At 40.7% G+C, this 22155-nt stretch overlaps 1 protein-coding gene across 1 annotated transcript in view; it reads right to left on the bottom strand.

The window, feature by feature from the left end:
* Nucleotides 1-7977: 7977 nt before the first annotated feature.
* The window catches only part of LOC126248418 (uncharacterized), a 109980-nt gene continuing 95802 nt past the window's right edge, over nucleotides 7978-22155 (bottom strand). The window contains exon 3 of the mRNA XM_049949383.1: nucleotides 7978-8158. Coding sequence (XP_049805340.1) covers nucleotides 8090-8158 — 69 coding nt within the window. The 3' untranslated portion in view covers nucleotides 7978-8089. The remainder of the gene's footprint in view (nucleotides 8159-22155) is intronic.

Raw genomic sequence — 22155 nt, forward strand, 5'->3', positions numbered from 1 at the left:
TTGTGATGTGCAAAACATCACAACATGGAACAACAATCACTTTGCAACAGCTATATACACAAGTTTCTTCATTAAATTGTTGAGGATTGCAGCGGCCGGACATGAAACACAAGTGGGCTTAAGTGTACCAATCTCTACAGACATCTGATAATTCAGAACTAGGAAGGCCTTGTTGTTCTCTTTGTGGTCAGGCTATAGTGTGTAGCATACACTTTTGCACTGATGACTGCATTCTGACGACCTATTACTGTACACTGAAATAGGAAATTGTGTCCTATTGTACTAACATGGCAAATAAAGTTTATTCAGAAGCTGAAAGTGTAAGAAAAAGATTTTCCTCAGTGCAACATTAAAATTCAAATGCCTTATCTTACAAAATATGTTTTTCTTTCAAGTTCAAAGAGAAGTGTTTTTTGAAAATGTCCATCAAATTGGTGCAAAAATAAATTTTTTAAACAAAAAGGTGGAGTTTTCAGAGCTCTATGAAATGGTAATAGTTTTGTACTACGTTCCTATTTGAAATTCTTAAGTTGAATTTGTTTTCTCCATTTTGTAGGAGTTTACAGGTAATGTAGTGTTCAATTTCTCCTAGTCAGTTTGCTTACAACATTACCTGTAAAATATTGGACATAATGTTCCCGGGAAAAATGGGGTGGTATTGTAAATCTCAAGCAGTACATATCAAATGGTGATCTTATCATATTAAAAAACTATCCTTTGGATAACTTTTGATTTTTAGCTTTACAGAAACCTTTAGAATGTGTAAAATATCTCGAGATTTTCATAAATTTTAACTATTATTCTATAAACAGTGTCTGAAAATATGTATAAGCGTATAAATTACAGTTTTAACGAGTATGTGAAGGAAACATCACTGTTTGGTTTTCTATTAAAATTACACTGAATTGTATGTAGCCAAAGCTAGGTCATACACTGGAGGTAAGGGTTTACGCCCTAAGACCCAACTGAATTAGAGGTAACTACCACATCAGAGATAAGTAAAACTTATTAGTTCAAAATTTCACACAACTAGGATGTTTTCAGTCCCTATACTGACTGTTCACATGACAGTCAAATACCAGATTGTCTAAATGCTCAATCTCTGATGATGTGTAGTTGCCAATTTTCCCAAATGGCACTGTTTATACGGGGTATCTCAAGTACAAGGAGAGGGAACTATCACCAACAGTCAAATGCCATGGGTAACAATGTATCGATGACAGGAGTCACAATCAACTATCAAGAATAGTAACAACAGTCATACAAGCCAAGATACTGCGTATGGATAGTGGGTAACACCTGCTACGCAGAAGTACCACCCAAGGTATGTCTCCAATCCAATTCCTCATTAATAAATGCTACTGGCTAATACTAACAGCTTAATTTTTACTTCAGTGACAGGATGGCCACAAGAGGCTGAAAATTATTTTTTAATGGTTCTTTTGTTGTAAGTATGCTAATGGGAGTCAAACAGGTACCAAAAACAGGAGGCAGTAATCATGGTAACCCACAACTGCTCAGCAACTGAGCACATAGTTTCATGCCCATGATGTGTTAACAAAAGCATTCTGAAAAAATTTGGAAGGGACTGTGAGGTGAATTATCATCATATACACCCTTTTCTGCCTCCAGTGAGATGCTGTAAAGATATGAAGGGTGCAAAATTTGAAGCACGTCCCTGTCCCATACGAGTTTGATGGTGAAAGGCTCATTAGAAGTTCTCTATTTCCTACCGCATGAACTCTACATCAGGGATATTTTCTGCTTGAAATACAATCTCTTACAAAGAGAAATCTATTGTATCACATGTTTCTCAAAGCACTATTACCTTCAAATGGCATTTTCCACACATCAGCATGAGCTACTGTTTTCCTTGTGCTTCGTGTTGTGTCGATTCCCTAAGGTCTCGACACAATGAGTGGCTAGGTGCACGCGAAACTAACGCAGACGGGCGTAAATTCTGAAACAGGAGACTGGATGAAAACTATAAAGAAAAGAAGAGAGATTTTAATATACTTAACTTTAATGTAGTCTTGTTCTTGTTGAAATACATCTCTTGCATAGTAGTAAGCAATTAGCAATGATACACATGGCGCCTTGCTAGGTAGTAGCGATGGACTAGCTGAAGGCTATTCTATCAGTCTCTCGGCAAATGAGAGGAAGACTTGGTAGGTCTAGTCGCAAGCTATGTCGTCCGTACAACTGGGGCGAGGTCAAGTCCGTGTCTTGTGACCTGCCCTGTGGTGGCGCTACGTTTGCGAATACACAGTGGCGACACGCGGGTCCGACATGTACTACAGGACCGCGGCCGATTTAAGTTACCACCTAGCAAGTGTGGTGTCTAGCGGTGACACCACATTCCTCCCCCGCAAATCGGCGAACGGTCGTGAGATAAGGCTTCCGCCCGCCGTGGGGAGGACCCCATGTTGACGTATGCGATGAGGTGGGGAGCCTAACAACAGGCGAGGCTGTGCCACCCGCACCCGGCCATTCGGTCCGAGGGGAGCTAGGAAACGCCTGCAAACCTAGTCCAGGGTGCACGTCAACATGAGGTGTTTGCGCACGGAATGATATAGAAGGGTCGACCTCCATGTGGTCGGAGCACCCGACGGGCGAAGACGACATCTGGTCCGGAGCGGGCAAGAAGTCCATGGCGGAGGACGGCTGGTCACGGGAAGCAAGCGGCGGCGCGTGACCCAGGGAGGCGCGAGGCGGCTGCAGCGAAGCGTCCGCTGCTGGCGGCGCCGGCGGCGGCTGCGGCGGCGCGACGCCATGAGGCATAATGGAAGGCATCGTCGGTAACACCTGGGGATGAGGCGAGCCAGTAGATGGGTCCCCAGGGCGCTGACCTGACGGCACCGTCGCTGAAAGCAGACGGGGAGCGGCAGAACCCAGGCGACGACAGAGGCGCAGCTGATTGAGATGCCGACGCACCTCACCAGAGGCCCCCAAAACCAAATACATCACGCGGCCGAGGCAGCGAAGAATGCGCCCTGCGAGCCAACGCCGTGAACCGCGATAGTTGCGATAATAGACAACGTCGCCAGGAGCAAAAGCAGGAGTCTGCCGCTGCACAGGAACCTGATGCGGCGGATGCAGCAAAGACATCAGAGTTCGATGAGGACGACCATGGAGCAATTCAGCCGGCGAGCGACCATCGCGGGGCTGAGAGCGATAAGAAGACAAAAAGAGCAACAAAGCGTCCTCCCGAGAATGCGACTCTTTCAATTTCAACATCCGGGACTTGAAAGTCCGGACCAATCGTTCAGCGGCACCGTTTGACTGAGGCGAAAACGGCGCGGATGTCAGATGTTGAATACCATTGGCCTTGCAGAACGACTGAAATTCTGCGGACATGAATTGTGGGCCATTGTCGGAAACAATAGTCTGCGGAAGACCTTCAATGCAAAAGATAGCAGACAAGGCTTGGATTGTGGCAGAAGACGTCGTGGAAGACATCCGGACAACAAAAGGAAAATTACTGAAAGCATCGACCACAACCAACCATCGAGCATTCCAGAATGGACCAGCAAAATCGATGTGCAAGCGTTGCCAAGGGGAAGTGGCTTTCGGCCATGCAAAGAATTTCCGCGGCGGTGCGGATTGTTGTTCGGCACACGCCACGCAAGAGGAGCACATATTCGTAATCGCAGCATCGATTCCGAACCAAGTACAGTGCTGCCGAGCAAGTTGTTTCGTTCGCACTATACCCCAATGTCCTTGGTGAAGAAGCTTTAAGACAGAGGACTGTAACGAACGTGGGACCACGACTCGGGATTGATCATTATCGGAACGCAACAACAAAACACCACGTCGTACAAAAAGTCTCTCCTTGTGAGCAAAAAAACGGCGAACCAAAGGATCCTCGATCCGTGACTTTGACAAGGGCCATTGCGTAGCAACAAAACGCAAAACGGAAGCAAGGACAGGGTCAGCAGCTGTGGCAGTAGCTACACGACGACAATCAATCGGAAACGATGTGACCACGTCATCGGCTTCCGAATCAATGAACATGCAAGCAAGTTCGGAAGAATCGAATGCTTTATCCTCAGCAACAGGCAAACGGGACAACGCATCAGCGTTTCCGTGCTTAGCAGTGGACCGATACAAGATATCGTAGCGGTACTGCGAGAGAAAAAGAGACCAGCGAATGAATTTCTGCGCTGTACGTGGAGGTACAGGCTTGTTTGGATGAAAAAGTGATGTCAAAGGTTTGTGGTCCGTGATGATTGTAAAGTGACGACCATACAAGAAATCGTGAAACTTTGTTACACCAAACACAAGAGCCAAAGCTTCCTTCTCTATTTGGGAATAATTTCTTTGCGCAGATGAGAGCAATTTTGACGCAAAGGCAATAGGGCGATCATGCGAACCATCTTTGTGCGCAAGCACAGCACCGATCCCGAAATCCGATGCATCGACCATCAACAAAAGGGGTTTTCGGGGATCGAATGGCGTAAGGCAAGTATTTGAAAGTAACGCCGATTTCAACTGGCGAAAGGCGCGTTCGCATTCCGTCGTCCAGACGAACGGAACACCTGTACGGCGTAAGCGATGAAGCGGAGCTGAAATAGAAGAAGCATTGCGCACAAACCGATGATAATAATTTACCTTACCCAGCACACTCTGTAGCTGTTTTAAGTTCTGCGGTGACGGCAAGTCCTGAATGGCACGAAGGTGCTCTGGACTCGGATGTATACCTTGGGCGTTAAGGACATGGCCCAGGTACGGTAAGTCACGAGCAAAAAACACACATTTGTCCTTCCTCAAGCGAAGACCATTCTGACGCAAGACCTGAAATAAGGTCCGGAGATTCTGCAAATGTTCGGCTTCTGTCTTTCCTGAGATCACAATATCGTCCAGATAGTTCGCAGCAGTAGGGACCGACGCACAAATAGTTTGTAAATATTGCTGAAATAAAGCAGGGGCGGATGCACACCCGAATGGCAGTCTGTTGAAGCGATACAAGCCAAGATGCGTGTTAACCACTAAGACGCGCTGGGATTCTTCGTCCACAGGTATTTGCAAGTACGCATCTGCTAGGTCCAATTTTGAAAAATATTTTCCCGGGCACAGTTTGTCAAAAAGATCTTCCGGGCGGGGCAAAGGAAAAGTAGCAGTCACAAGTTGTGGATTCACAGTTGCCTTGAAGTCCACGCAAAGTCTCAGTTTTCCGGAAGGTTTTGGCAAAATGACTAAGGGTGAGGCCCAGAGAGAAGCCTGCACACGTTCAATGACACCTTGAGATTCTAATTCGGCTAATGTTCTTGCGACCTCATCACGCAATGCGTGGGGAACATTGCGCGCTCTGAAAAATTTTGGTTGCGCGTTATCTTTCAGTTCCAAATGCGCTTCATAGTTCTTAGCGCAACCAAGGCCCGGTGCAAAAATGTCTGCAAATTCGTCACAAAGACTAGAAACGCTGGCGGAAGGCACAGTCTGATTCACTGATAGGACCTGATTTACTATAGACAAATTAAACAATTGAAACAAATCTAAACCAAACAAGTTCACTGCACTAGAGGAACGAAGAACATAAAATGACACAAGTTTTGTCTGTCCCTTGTATGTGGCCAGAAGGCTGCACTGTCCTAACACAGGTATATGCTGTCCTGAGTAACTAGTTAACGTAACATTTGCGGCACGCAATGGCGGTTTGCCCAGTTGTTTGTACGTGTCGTGATTGAGCAATGAAACAGCAGCTCCGGTATCGAGCTGGAATGGTATCACTTTTCCTGCAAAGTCTAAGTCCACAAAAAGTTTATTGTCTTGTTGACGACAAGAGCGACTGTCTCGTGCAATTTGAACGGAGACAGGTACAGAAGCACTTGCGACTTTACGGGATTTCCGGCGACGTCGACGCACACTTTGGGTGGGACGAACACAGTCACTGTTAGCTAAAGTGTCACTGGACGGGTGGGCATGAACTACATGAATGTCCATGGGCGAAGGTCCACGAGCCTGATTGTCCTGGGTTCGATTCCGGCGCGAAGCAAAGGGCCTGGAATTGGTGTGATTGTCTGACCTAAGCTTTTTCTGGCAAACACTTTGTACATGTCCTTTCTTTTGACAGTAAAAGCAAATAGCTTGGCGTGACGGGCAATTTTCACGCGAATGTCTAGTTGCACACCGCGGGCAAGATTTCACTGCATTTGCTTGCTTACGCGGCGCACGTGGTTGCAAGCTAGGCGGCCGCAGCGAAGTCGGGCGCGAGGGCCGCTTAGCGTCCCGTGCAGCGGGCCGGGCGGGCCGATTAATGTGACACACTGCTGGCGAAGTTTCAAATGATTCCTGAGCAAAGTCAAGTGTGTCTTGCCTGTCCAATATGTCTATCACTTGTTGCAGGGAGGGATTAACTAGTTTCAAAATCTGTTCCCTTATGCGAACATCAGAAACGTTCTGTGCAATTGCATCACGCACCATAGTATCTGAATATGGGAGGCCACATTCACAGGCAAACGCGCAGTCTCTAGTAAGGCCTTGCAAAGTTGCTACCCACTCCCTGTTAGTCTGACCGGCCGTACGTTTTGTACGAAAAAACGTATACCGTTTGGCAACTACATTAACTGTTTCTTTGAAATAGGCATCTAAAGCCGACAAAATTTCCTCGTAGGTCAGAGTTGCTACGTCGCGTCGGGGAAACAATTTCACTATCACACGGTAGGTAGACACACCGACACAAGAAAGCAAAAACGGCTGCCGCTCTTTACCTTGAATTCCATAAGCAGTGAGGTGGAAGTTGAACTGATCGGCCCACTCAGTCCAGCTTTCGGTTGTGGCCTCAAAGGGCCTAAATGGCGGTGCGACAGCGTTGTGTGGCTGCGGTAGCGAAGAAGCGGCTGCCGCCGCATCGGTTTGCAGCGCACGTTGACCCTGGACGAGCTGTCCAAGGGCTTCCAATAACGCCTGCGTCTGCTGATTCTGCAAGCGAAAAAATTCGGACAGTACATCTGGAGAATGCGGCGAAGCCATGACACAAGCAAATTAGAGCAAATAGAACACAAAGACTGCAACGTGGGCGCGGCACCACACCTCGGCGCCAAAATATTGTTGTGTCGATTCCCTAAGGTCTCGACACAATGAGTGGCTAGGTGCACGCGAAACTAACGCAGACGGGCGTAAATTCTGAAACAGGAGACTGGATGAAAACTATAAAGAAAAGAAGAGAGATTTTAATATACTTAACTTTAATGTAGTCTTGTTCTTGTTGAAATACATCTCTTGCATAGTAGTAAGCAATTAGCAATGATACACATGGCGCCTTGCTAGGTAGTAGCGATGGACTAGCTGAAGGCTATTCTATCAGTCTCTCGGCAAATGAGAGGAAGACTTGGTAGGTCTAGTCGCAAGCTATGTCGTCCGTACAACTGGGGCGAGGTCAAGTCCGTGTCTTGTGACCTGCCCTGTGGTGGCGCTACGTTTGCGAATACACAGTGGCGACACGCGGGTCCGACATGTACTACAGGACCGCGGCCGATTTAAGTTACCACCTAGCAAGTGTGGTGTCTAGCGGTGACACCACACTTCGAGTGCCCAGTCACAATGCTGCTCTGTCTGCATTAATCTCTAGCACTGTTACATATAGTTAGTAGATAGAGATCGTCATGTGAAATGGTCTCTTCAGTTCCTCATGGTGTGGATATAGTTCAGAATCAGCCAAGCTCCCATAGCATATTCCAATTACTACATCTTCATGTGTCATGTGTAAGATATTTTACATTCTACTTTTAACTTGCCAAGAATTACAATGGTTGAGTTTAGCTTCAAAAAATTAACTGCTAATGAATTTTAAACCAAAAACATGTCAGCAGACAGGGAAACTATTGGACAATTTGACAAAATCTCTTACATAATGGCACAACCACTTTATTTCATGAACATTTTCAAAATGTTGTCTCACAGGGAACAAATACTTTCAGCCTCAGGTAAATCAGCAACAGGCAATGGGAAAGGAGAAATTGCAGTACACACAGTACATTTTAGCTATGAACAATATTTATTTCTGTATCTGCATTACAATGTGTTTCAACAGACAAACAAAGAGACATAAATACTAAGAATTATTTACAGTTGAGGAAATTGCTTGTAGTTACTGGAATTTGAAGCGTCTGTCCCTATAGGCAACCTGTCCAGTACGAAGTTTGTGTTCTTGTTCATCCTGAAAGACAATTAAAAAGAAAATACAGTATTACATTAATGTAAAATACAATAATTATCAGTGGCAAGAAAATATTTAATTTATGTATCACACTTCAGAAACTTGCATTTTTTAAAGTGTACTCCAGGGTTCTCTTACACAAATACAAACACCTGAAGCATGAGAGATAAATGTAGTGTTCAAAAGACATTTCTTAGAAATAATATAAAGTGCATCAGTGAGAGTCAAAATCTTGGCTGCAAAATATACACAAACTCAATAAATGTTTTGAAAGGGTGTGGCTGTCTACAGTTAGGAGGGGAAGCAAGGCCAGGGGTAGAACGTGCTGGCAGACTACGTTCACTGGCCGTATCATAAAACCATGTTAACTGAATGGCGTCAAAATGAAAAATCAACACTTCGGTTATTAGCTACACAAAAGGAAAGTGTTTGTTTACATTAATTACAAATGATTCATATGCAATGTGACTGGCCTTGTTAGTGGAACTCCTACTTATTTGTAGAATCATTTTTACACTAGTATTCATTTTCTGTAGGTCATGTAAATTAAATTATTGTCAGTTACAGTAGGCCACAAGCCAGACATGATCATATCATCATGTGCTGAAACTGCATACCTCCACCACAGTTTACTGACAGAGAGAAAATTATAGGCAATTCGAAGGGAAGTTGTAATGTCAACATGACAATGTCAGCAGTTTCATGACCAGAACCAAGTAATACAAAATAAAGTTAAATTTACAACCTAAACAGGAGTACATTTAGATATGGTACTGCCTTCTGCATGAATGAGTATCTGGTTAAGCCTATACTCTTATCCCTGCCCCCAGTAAAAGGCAAGGTGAAGTCAACACTCATGGGGGAATAAGTGCAGATTACAAATCTCTATGCACTCTACGTACTATGTGCTCGGTATCCTCTACATTTGCCTTTGAGTTTTATTGTCATCAATAAAAACGAACCAGAAACATCATTAAAGGAGCAGAGTATTGGCACATGAACTGTACCAAGTCTCTACAAACCTGGTAGCTCCCAAAATGTAATTCAAGAAGAACAATATGAAGCAAGTAACCACTCACAAAATCACCTGATAAGGTAGAAGTTTTTGTAAATACCTTTGCGAATACCATTCTGAATTGGGATTCTGGCTGCTTTTTCACCATGCTCAACAAAAGCAAACCAGATGAGGAAAAACGCAAAACCAGCCTTTTTTCATACCTTTTATGAATGGAATACAGTCCACCATGAATTTTTTCCTTCAAGAAACTATAGTACACCAACACTACCTTCAAGTGCTCAAAGAATTTTGTACATTTCAGAAAATAGGCATGCTTTGTCATTACCAAAGAACAGGCTGCACCACCATGAAAATGCTGTCAGTGACACAGAACTTATGAGGTTTTAGGTAAAAAAAAATAATATCATGGCAGTTCTGCACCAACCAGATCTGACCACTGTGATTTTTTCCAGTTACTTGGAAAGAAAAAGTGACCTAAAAGGAAAACGTTAGCAGAAAACAGTAGAGATGAAACAAGTATCACTGCAGGCACTATGTGGTATAACTTCAGATGGCCCTAAAAATGTTTCCGTCAATGAAATGTAAGGACAAATGTAGTATGTCCAATGAGCATTATTTTAAAGGTAATGCAATTCTGTACATTTCCTTTGGCATACACAATGTACAACTTAACAATTCTCATTATTTTTGTATCTCAATATAGGAGCTCAATTTATAACAGGAATACTGTCCTAATGGGTTTCTACTATTAATAATAGAACAGTAAAAATTAATCAAAAGGCATCTTTCAACTTTTATTTTCACAATAAAGAATTCCGTTTTTACCATTTTTCCACCAAACTTCGTGAAGTATATATAGAACAATAGGAGGGGTGAACTAACCACTGGCACAACTCATTTTTATAATACTGCTGTTCTGATAATTACAAAGGCATTTTGTTGCATTTTGCTTTTGTCAGCAATTCCTGCCTCGAATGAGGATAGTCGCACTGTTAGAAAGGGTGTGACACCGGATGCTGGAATGTAACTTTACAGCCAAATTTCCTGTGTTGCTGTAGTTACTTGCCTCAACAGTTAGATAGCGTTCTTTGGCCTGTAAAACTGTTTTCAATCATGTTGTGTCTGTAGGTCATACTAATAAAGATATTCAGCACATTCTAGAAAACTCATATATTTAATCAGAAATTATATATCAGATCACGATGGTATTTATCTGCCAGAGTCAACTGACAATGAAAGTAGTGAAACAGAGGAAGAGTTGCAGTAGATGTCTCCCCATCACAATTCTTTCCACAACAATCTCAAGAGTTAGCTGGCATAACAGTGAAGATGGCAGCTAGAGATGGGACACAATGGATGGACACTAACATGTCGTCACAAGGAAGAACAACATAGGAGGGCCCACTGCATATTCCTGGCACCAAGTGTGTGACTCAGTCATGAGTGCCTTCAGGCTTCTTTTAGAATTGATGCCATGTACCATAAAAACACACAGAACTGAAGACTCTGAACAAAATAAGAAAAACACCACTCGGAACATATTGGAGGAACTAGAGACAATATTAGTTGTGCTATAGGTGTCCTGTTGAATGACCCTTAGTCACATTTTTGAGAGCATAATTTTATCACTGATAAAATGATGACACATTTTGAGTGTATCAGATTCCTCCACTTCGATGAGAAGTCATACCGAGCTCAATGCACCCCTGCTGAAAAGAGCGCTCTTATTTCTGAAATAGTGGATAAGTTTGTGCAAAACTACCTCCCCTGTCACCATCCTGCTGAAAATAATACAACTGATGAGCAACTACTTCCAAGTAAAGCAAGGTGCAGATTTACCCAGTTTATGCCAAATGTAACTGACAAATAGAGACTCAAGTATTGGATAGCTGTAGATGGGGCATCCAAGATCATTGCAATGCCTTACCGTATCTTGGTAAGAAGGTAGGTCAACCAAACAACCAAGCCATTGGAAGAGTAAATTGTTCTTAGGCTCATGGAGCCTTTTCTAAACCAAGGAAGGAACATGACAATTTTTTTCATATTCATTTAGCTTGACAAGAAAACACAAAAGGAAATGTTATTAGTGGGAACAATGAAGAAGGTTCACCAACTTGTGAAGAAGAACAATTCTGACAGAGATCCCATCATTTTGAAAAAGACTGATAAGCCAGAGTGCACCCAGACAGGATACCAAGTAACAATGAATGTGAATGGCATTATTCCAGCACACTACATCTTGAAGTAGCAGTGAGGGGAGAAGGAAATAAGAAACCAGAAACTGTGACCTTCTATAATGCCACAAAGTATGGTGTAGACATCGTTGATCAAATGATTCGTTAAAAGCAAACTAAAGTTGCTATCAGAAAATGTCTGATATGTCTTTCACAATAACCTGTACATGGCAACAATGTGTAAACCATGTAGATAAGGGTTGGCCAAGGAGTAAAAGCTTTACGCATATGTAATGTGCTGCTTGCTTGGGGTCCGACGCTCAGCCTGTCTCATCACTACTCGGTAAGTCTCAGCTTTGTTCGGTCCATCTCGGCTGTGCTCAATCCATCTCTTCAGGAACAGCACGACAGTTCATTTAGCAATGTGATGTGCCACTGTTTTTCCCGACATTTGGTGTAGCATCCTCTGCTCGACATAACTTTCTTCAGTTCAGCAGAATCTTAGTGACAGCACTGTTTATCCCTCACTATCTGCTCATGATATAAAGGAAGTTCAAAGGTCTAGCGGTTGCTGCTCAAACATACACAGTCTACCAATCTATCATCACAAGCCTTCAAAAATGAATAGAAACCACAGTTCTTTTTTGAAGAGAAGGCTGGGAATTCTTGGTATCTATTATGCAATCATATAATTGATGAGCATCACAAATTTACTACGGAACGGTATTACACCACAACACAAACAGAGTTTAAAGAATTAGTTGACAATGAAAGAGCAAAAAATTACAACAGCCAATAGATTTATCCAGAATTTATCATTCTGTACAACAAGAAGCACTTTGTGCTAAATTTGCAGGCACTTTCATGATGAAATTGGGGGTATAGACAGTAAATTTTCTGAAATTGCATGCACTATTACTCAGTCAGTTTCAACAGTTTTTAATACAAATAAACAAAGAGTATGGGTACATTACACTGATGGTAGGCAATGAAAACCTCTTACCGCTACCTCTACCTCTCTGTGGAAATTTGTAATTCCACTAACAAGTGACTTAACAATCAAAGAAAGATTTGTAAGTGTGTGGATTTCTCTTATCTGTCAATAACTAGGCCTCTATTACATGGTTACACATGCAGCAACTTTCTGTACTTTATATTATTTTTTAAGAAACCATTTTTGCTTCATCTCAAAAATGGAGTTACAAGGTTTTCATTGACTACAATTGATATATTCCAGTGGAATATGGTGTGTGTGTGTGTGTGTGTGTGTGTGTGTGTGTGTGTGTCACTATACTGTTTGTTCTGTTTCAAATGCACCATATGCTGGAACCGAGTAGTTTCGTATGTACCACTAGAAAATGCTGTCTACAATATAAATTACTTTGCCTTTCCGGGTTTTTGGGGAGCAAAATAACTGATGATGGTTCGAAGTAGAGAGGATATAAAATGTAGACTGGCAATGGCAAGGAAAGTGTTTCTGAAGAAGAGAAATTTATTAACATCGAATATAGATTTAAGTGTCAGGAAGTCATTTCTGAAAGTATTTGTATGGAGTGTGGCCATGTATGGAAGTGAAACATGGACGATAAATAGTTTAGAGAAGAAGAGAATAGAAGCTTTCGAAATGTGGTGCTACAGAAGAATGTTGAAGATTAGGTGGGTAGATCACATAACTAATGAGGAGGTATTGAGTAGGATTGGGGAGAAGAGAAGTTTGTGGCACAACTTGACTAGAAGAAGGGATCGGTTGGTAGGACATGTTCTGAGGCATCAAGGGATCACCAATTTAGTATTGGAGGGCAGCGTGGAGGGTAAAAATTGTAGAGGGTGACCAAGAGATCAATACACTAAGCAGATTCAGAAGGATGTAGGTTGCAGTAGGTACTGGGAGATGAAGAAGCTTGCACAGGATAGAGTAGTGTGGAGAGCTGCATCAAACCAGTCACTGGACGAAGACAACAACAACAACAACAACAACAACAACAACAAACCCTGGGTGGTTAGTGCAAATTTTACCCATGTGCTGCAATACAGTTTTACAAAAATTAAGCAGATTGTGTTTCACTATGTCTTAATGACTTAATATAGTTATGGTATTAGTTTTACCTAATACGCAAAGATCAAATATGTTGGTTTTATGTTTATGATTTCTGCTATTTTCATTTATTAACGCATAAATGTGTCCCACATCTTTCACTCATCATGTACGCTGCACACCATTGTTCCTGAAGAACATGGTAAGCAAAAAAGTGCACTGTGAACATCACACTCACAGATCCAACTCTTTTCATACTGAATTTCCCCAAGTACTCATTTTTTTACCACCACCACCTATTGTCTTTTGACCTACAAGGGTAGTAATCATAACGAAACTGAATATATTAATTTTACATATATAAATTGAACTGTTAAAAATATATTTAAATTTTATAATTAATTGATTAACATAGCAAGGGGGTGGGGAAAGAGGGAGTGAAAACGGGAACCCAACCCTAGCCAACAAATTGCTAGTCAGCGTGCTTAACCACTGGGCCACAGTAGCGATATGTCAACCACTACTCAAAACTCCATCATATCCTATGTTTACACAATACTTTACACACATTTTCAAAGAAAGCGAAGGAATGATGTCATATCAGGGCATGTGTAATCAAAAACAAGACAGCTGTGTCCCTTCTCTGAGCTGATTGTAGTACAGCTGACGATCATTTCAGCACTCACTCAACACTGGTTTCTAGTTATTGCGGAGGGAGCACTACGAAACACATCTTGTTTCCATTTTATTTGCCTAACAGCACCCCATTTTAAAAGAAATGGCATACTTTAAATGTGTTTTTCATCTCATATTCAAAAATAAATGTAAATATTGCACTCAAATTATGCCAGTGTGCTGTAATGTATTAGCACATGATCACTAGATAAGCATGCCCTATGGAAATATATGTTCTTGTACACTAATATTTTCATGCACTAACACCTTCAATTTAAGAGCCAAGTAACTAGACATTAGACAAAATAAACATGACAACAGTTGTGAAACTGTCAATATTGCTCTACAACATACACATGAATACTGGACAGAAAAGATGAAAAATGGCTGCATATCACAACACTTATTCTGATAAATTGAAAAGCATGGGCATGCGATAGCATAAGTAGAACTATCACTAGTGGAAATATTTATCCAGTTTTATGTGAAAGTAACAGAGTACAGCAAGATAATAAATGATTATAATGATGCATTACAGAACAGTGTGGTCTAATTTTAGCATAACATGACATCTTAAATTAGATTCTTCATGCTACAAATATGGGTGGCTCCTAGGACTGACAAATATATACTTTATTTATTTGATTACTGAATAATAAAAACTGTACAAAAAGAATGTGCTGAGAACAACTTGTTTTTAGTGGTTAAGAATGTAACCTGTTCCGTACAGATTCAAAGAGGGAAAAAACCTATCTTCCAAAGAACAAGCAGGATGCGATAGCAAGATAATATGCAAATGAACAGGACCATTCAAAAATCATACACATCATCATCATCATCATCATCATCATCATCATCATCATCATCATGTGTTCTGCCCTAGGGCAGGTCTCCATACTTTGCTCTCCATACAGTCTTGTCATTTGCTACCCTCTTTGTTTTCTTGTAATTGTTTTCTATCCTTATACTCTCCACCAAATTATCTTTTATCTTCTTCTCCTTCCATTGATCATTCCTTCCACAGCATCCATCAGTAAACAATCTCTTTATAAAAAGTCCAAGCCAATCGTGCTTCCTCTTCCTGTTAACTTTAAAATTCTCTCTCTTCCCCCAATCTTCTCATTGCCACCTCATTTCTCACTTTGTCTACCCATTTTATCCCTTCCATCATCCTCCAAATCCACATCTCAAATGCTTATATTCTTCTTTCTTCTACTTTCCTCAGAGTCCGTACCTCATCTCTGTACAAAGCCATGCTCAATATCCAGCACTTCGCCAGTCTCTTTCTGAAATCCCTGACCATCCACCCACATACAAGTCTCCTCTTATTAAATGCCTCTTGGCAATTGCTATACATGTTTTCACCTCCTTACTGCATCCCATGTCTTCTGTAATTATGCCTTCTGAGATATTTGAAAGCACTAACTTGTTCTGTATCTTCCTGCCCTATCTTTATAGTAATAGTTTTCCTGCACTTATTGCTATACATTTTGTCTTTTTCTTACTAATTCTCATTCTGAATTTCTCACAGGTCTCATTTAATTCTTTTAAAATTACAATCCTAGTCCTTTCACACTCTGCCAATAACACCACATCATCCGCAAGTCAATCACACACTTATCCTCCCACCACCAACCCGCTCTCCTCTTTTTCGTCTCAAACATTTCTGAGTAATATACTCCACATACATGTTACACAATACTGGGGAGAGACAGCAAGCTTGCCTCATTCCCCTTCCAAATGTGCTTTCCTCTGTCATCTCACTCCCAATCTGCACTGGTATCGTCTGTTATAGGTATCGATATTTAATCAACCTTCTATGCCTCCAGTTTACTCCATTCTTCCTTAATATGTAAATTCACTTATTCCACTGTACTCTATCAAAGGCTTTCTCCAAGTCAATAAAAACAGTTTAAACTTCTCTTTCAATGTGCCTCTCAACTCTAATTCTCAACAGTCAAACTGAATCTCTTTTACCTTTCCTCTTCTAAATCCATACTGTTCCTCTGCAATACTTTTTGCCAGTCTACTGTGAAGTCTTCTGTTTATCACCCTTAGAAATTTTGCTGCATGAGAAATCAAACTTATGTTTCTAAAAGCCTAACATTTCTTGGCATTGCTTTTCTTCTCAGTTGGTATCATTAATGCCGAGATAAAGTCATCCGGCCATTTACCTTTTTCATTACCTTATTATCTATGTAAGTTAACTTTCTCACACCACTACTCCCAAGGCTCTTTATACAACTCTATTGGTAATCCACCAATTCCACTTGCTTTATGATTCTTTCTCTCTCTTAAAGCCCTTTCTACTTCTCCTTCCAAGAAACGGCATCATTTGTCCTGTTCTGTAACTCTCGTCTCTTCTTCTAACTCAATATTGTTTGGTTTTTCCATCAGCCTTATATATGCACTCTATGTATTCCTGGCACCTGCCCAACACTTCCTCTGGTTTATGATCCATTACACTGTAACTTATTTCTATTTGGATACTTGTCCTGCTTTTCTTTGCTTCAAAGACTAGGTCAGCAGCTAATCTATACATTACTTCATATCTTCCTCCCTTTTCTAGTTTCTCTATTACTTTACATTCCTCTTTCATCCATCTCTTCTTGCCTCTTCTGTCTCTGTTCTTAATTCATTATTCCGCTTTCTGTAGATTCTTTTCCCTTCCTCAGTTCCTAATGCCTTACATCTTACCAAACAGTGTCTTAGTGAACTATTCCTTCCTTGTTCTTTCGAACTTCCACGCCCCTCTAACTACTTCTGCTGATTCCTTCAGGTTTTGTCTCCTCCTCTCCTATTTCTCACTTGCACTCTCTTCTTTGGATCCTCTATACCCTTTTGACAAATGTGTTTTCCAACTCAGCTCCCTTACCTTCTTCCTTCAGTCTTTCTCAGTTAAAATTTCTCTCTTGGCTTTCCTCCTCTCATTCTCTTCAACTTTATTTGCAAGTCCATCACCACCAAGCTGTGGTCCAAATCTGTTGGCTCCTGGGTAAGCTCTGACATATTTTATGCAGTTTTTGTACCTATACTGAATATGATATAATCAATTTGGGATCGGACCTGCTTCACCCTAGATATCTACATATATCTTCATCTTCTATGATGTTCAGGAACATTGTGTGTCACAAGAGATAATTCTCTGTGGAAATTAACCAGCCATTCACCCCTCTCATTGCTGTTTCCCAATCCAAATCATCCAACCACATCCCCCTTCTTTTCCGTGTCCTACAACTGCACTCAAATTTTGCATTAGGACGATGTAGGCATTAATTTTTTCTTTATTCATAATTTCTTGAATCTTTTCATTATATTTCTCTGCTTCTTCAATGTGTGGGCTTTCATCATCATCATCATCATCATCATCATCATCATCATCATCATCATGTCGTTTATCTATGTACTCCACTTTCAATACATTTTTCCATCTGCCATTTTCCTATCACAATTGCTACACCACAGCTGTCACTGTTCTCTCTGTTCGAGTAAAACAATTTATACTCTCCACAACCCAATTCTCCTTTACATGGGCATCTCACTTCACATGCACCTGATACACCCAGTCTATTCTTCATTATTTTCTGTTTGACATTTTCCAGCTTGTCGGTCTGAAATACTGTGTTCCAACCCTTAATTTCTCTTTTCTCATCCTACAATGTTTACTTTTCCTTCTTCATCCTCCTCCAACGCTTCTGCATTTGATCTTGATATAATCTCCTCCCACAGATCCGACAATTATACAGATGAATATTACATGACAATATAACAATGGCTATGTAAAAAGAGACAGAAAAGTCACAGAAGATTGTGAAATAAACAAACCTGACATGAAGCCAGAGACTGCAGTAGGAAATGTGTCAGTGTGTCAGATCTGAAGAGATGATGGCCTTGGCCACACCGCACACTGAACAAATAAACAAAGGAACTAAAAATAATGTTGAAGTTTGTTTGTTAGCTGGTTTGAGGGAACGAACCAAACACTGAGGTTATCAGTCCCATCGGATTAGGCAAGGATGGGGAACGAAGTCAGCCATGCCCTTTCGAAGGAACCATCCGGCATTTGCCTGAAGCAATTTAGAGAAATTGCAGAAAACCTGAATCAGGATGGCTGGATGCGTGTTTGAACCATCATCCTCCCGAATGAGATTCCAGTGTGCTAACCACTGCACCACGTCACTCAGCTGTTGAAGTAACAGATCAAAAAGAAAAGTCAATAATGGTGAAATTGATACATGATGCAACAAAAAAGCAAATATTCTGAAAAATTTGGAAATACCTAAATGTGGAAACACTATAAAAGATGCATCAGAAACTGTTACGTAAGTGAAGGTTCTGGATGTAAACCAAGCAAAACTGACGGAACTTGTGTAGTTAAGCATTCTAAATCTACAGCCTATGAACACACCTCTCCAAGGAAAGTATATTGAGAACAATCAATGAAGGGCAACAGGTAGATTCCACATTTCTAGATTTCCAGAAATGCGTTTGACATGGTGCCCCACTGCATGCTGATAACGCAGGTACAAGCATATGCAATAAATTCACAGATATGCAAGTGACTCGAGGACTTCTTAAATAATAGAACCCAGTATGTTGTCCTCGACATTCAGTGTTCATCAGAGAAATGTGTAGCGCAAGTGTGCCCCTGGCAAGTGTGATAGGGCTGCTAGTGTTCTCTATATACATAAATGATTTGGCGGACAAGGTGGGCAGCAATCGGCGATTGTTTACTGATGATGCCATGGTGTACGGTAAGGTGTCCAAGTTAAGTGACTGTAGGAAAATACAAGACAACTTACACAAAATTTCCAATTGGTGTGATGAATGGCAGCTAGCCCTTAATTTGGAAAAATATAAGTTAATGCGGATGAGTAGGAAGAACAAACCTGTAATGTTCAGATACAGTATTACTAGTGTCCTGCTTGACACAGTCAAGTCATTTAAATATCTGGGCGTAACAGTGCAAAGCGATATGAGGTGGAACGAGCATGTGAAAACTGTGGTAGGGTAGGTAAATTGTTGACTTCGGTTTATTGGGATAATTTTAGGAAAGAGGAGGAGACTGCGTATAGGACGCTGGTGCGAACTATTTTTGAGTACTGCTTGAGTGTTTGGGATCTGTACCACATCGAATTGAAGGAAGACATCCATAAATTCAGAGGCGGCAGCTAGATTTGTCACCAGTAGGTTCGAACAACATGTAAGTGTTAAGGAGCTGCTTCGAGAACTCCTATGGGAATCCCTGGAGGGAAGGCGACATCCTTTCCGAGAAACACTATTGAGGAAATTTAGAGAACTGGCATTTGAAGCTGACTAACGTTCTACAGCTGCCAACACACATCGCACATAAGGACCACAAAGATACATGAAACTGGGGCTCCTATGGAGGTGTACAGTAATTTTTCCCTCACTATTTGCAAGTGGAACAGGAGGCAAAATGACAAGTAGAGGTACATGGCACCTGTCACGCACAGTACGGTGGCTTGCAGAGCATTTATGTAGATGTACAAAGTTGTAAGTGGAGATACAAGTATTAAATGCATAAGGAAATGTACTTTTGTACACAAAATAAAAATATGGTCTGATTCCCACAATCAACAGACATAAAAAACAGTAGTTAGTGAGTTGTGATACAAAAAATTCTAATCACAGTCCTTGCTTACTGAAACTAAGCCAGCAGATACTAGACAGAGGCAAGTAATACATGCCTTCACGAATAATAAACACCTGCCTGTTTTAAATGACGCTTGGAATGGAGCAGCTGCCTTCGACAAGATAGCTGAGAACCTTTTGAAGTAATAACGTAAGATCTGGGTTTCAATAGCAGTTGGTGGTGTGATTTCGTGGTCATTGTTCAAAAATTTGTTATACACATGACGGTTTTTCCAATAAACAAGACCAAAATTACTGCGACATTATTCATCATTATCACTTAACAAAATAGTGAATGACCAGCTTCGTAAAACCAAAGATAAATGTGGTGTCTAAAGGTTAAGGAGAAGTTTGCTGTTTGTCCAACGAGTCGTTTTATTCAGCGCATAAAATTAGTGTTCAACTGTCATAAAAGTGGTAATGGTCATAGATAAGGTCAATATTCAATCACATTTATGTTATGTGGGAAATTACTTCATGTACTCAGCAAGTGTGACTAGAAGTTTGAATCAGAATCACTACTACACCTGGTTCAAAAGAAAAAGAAGTAAAAACTAATTTTATATACATAATATAAAATGAAATAAAAGTCAACAGATTCAAAGGAAAATACCAAAATTACAGTGGCAAAATTCTTTCACGAAGAGGAGGAGGTGAGTACAGTCCACTCCTAACAAATTAACTGCTACAGAATGAATTGAATGGGGCTGTTTAGAATTGCACATCACAATATTACAATGGCATCCAAAACAGTTTTTATCACTTTATGTACTATGGAATTAAATTGATTGGGTTGAGAATAAGTATTTACACTGAATCAACAGTAGGATAATTTTGACAGCTGGGTCAGTTCAAAAATTGCATATTCACATGCAGAAACACACCAATTTCTAATTCCATACATTTCAGGCATCCTTCAATAACTCTAACTGAAGCAAGCTGTTAAATGGGCCCAGTACTACCTCACTCTAATGCCACTATATATATATATGGGGGGGGGGGGGGGTACATATCAGTTTCAATATATTGGCACATGTAGATATCACACATGAATTCATAGCTATCCATAATCAATTTCTGTGTTGTTCTACTAATTTTCACTACTGTACAAGATGGAAAGAAAGACAACACAATGATTCACCTAAAGAGCAAATGAAATAGCTGTGTATTTAACTCTGCCAATTAAATAGACATTATCTACAAAATAAAAGAAGAAGCAGTTTGTTAAAGTTAATTTGCAATGATTAATACAATATGGAACTATTTTACAATTGCTTCATCCCTACACACTGTCAATTGTGTCATCATAAAATTTGTTCCTGTAACAAATCGTGTACCACTGTTTATAAACCAGTTCATTGCAAAATGTTTTTCTCCTTCTGTATGAAAATATTTAATCAATTATATTATTCAATAAGTTATGCTCTAGAATACTTGCTCTCTCTCTCTCTCTCTCTCTCTCTCTCTCTCTCTCTCTCTCTCTCTCTCTCTCTCAGAGAGAGAGAGAGAGAGAGAGAGAGAGAGAGAGAGATAGAGAGAGAGAGAGAGAGAGAATATGACTAATTTACTTCTTAACTGCCGGACTAGTATAGGGCACTCACACCTATCATCAATGCTATCTTATATACAGGGTAAGTCAGGAGGAAAGGTAAATGCTTTGAGTACTAGGGATTCTGAACAAAAAACTTCATACAGATATATGCCCTATTCCGAATGGTTTCCTTTAATGTCAGTCTTTAACCGTTTTCTTGAATAACTAATACCATGGCATCTAGCAAATGTGTATCACAGTAAAAAATAAGATTAAATTTTCTGCAAAAAAGGTCCTTTTCATTTATTTTTTTTTTTTTCTCTAGGGCTAATAGTCTGTGTGATGAGAGCGAGAGAATAAGGAGAATCTCTCTCAACGCACATGCACTGTACCTTAGGTAGTTTTTGAGGTACTATCCCAATCTGATAGACCACAAGTGCCCTATTTCAAATTCTTCATCTCAAATTCCCCTACATTACTGTGTTATATTTTTAACAATGACAATGTACTGAATAATGTAGAAAATAAACAACAATGTACATCAAATATGTTTTGTCTCTGAAACCATTCGCATTAGGGTGCATGTCCATACGAAGTTTCCGTTCAGGGCCACCAATACCATCACCCTTCAAAGCAAGTATCTTTCCTCCTCACTCGCACAGTGTATAGTTTTCTTTGGGTCTGCTTTCTGTGAAGAACAATGCTTTTCTTGGAGTGCCTATTGTTGAAACATGCTGTGCATTTCTGTGGAAGTAATTCTGGGGTATTACTCTGAATTGTCCCTCAATTAACTGTTTTTATATATCCTTTCTGGACATGTATATTTTTTTTTCTTTCTCTCTGAAGCGTACCCATTCTAACACACATGCTCTCCAGGCTTACAAAGACATTTCTCTGATGTAAAAAATC

This window comes from Schistocerca nitens, chromosome 3 (assembly GCF_023898315.1).
Source record: "Schistocerca nitens isolate TAMUIC-IGC-003100 chromosome 3, iqSchNite1.1, whole genome shotgun sequence".
Lineage (NCBI taxonomy): Eukaryota > Metazoa > Arthropoda > Insecta > Orthoptera > Acrididae > Schistocerca > Schistocerca nitens.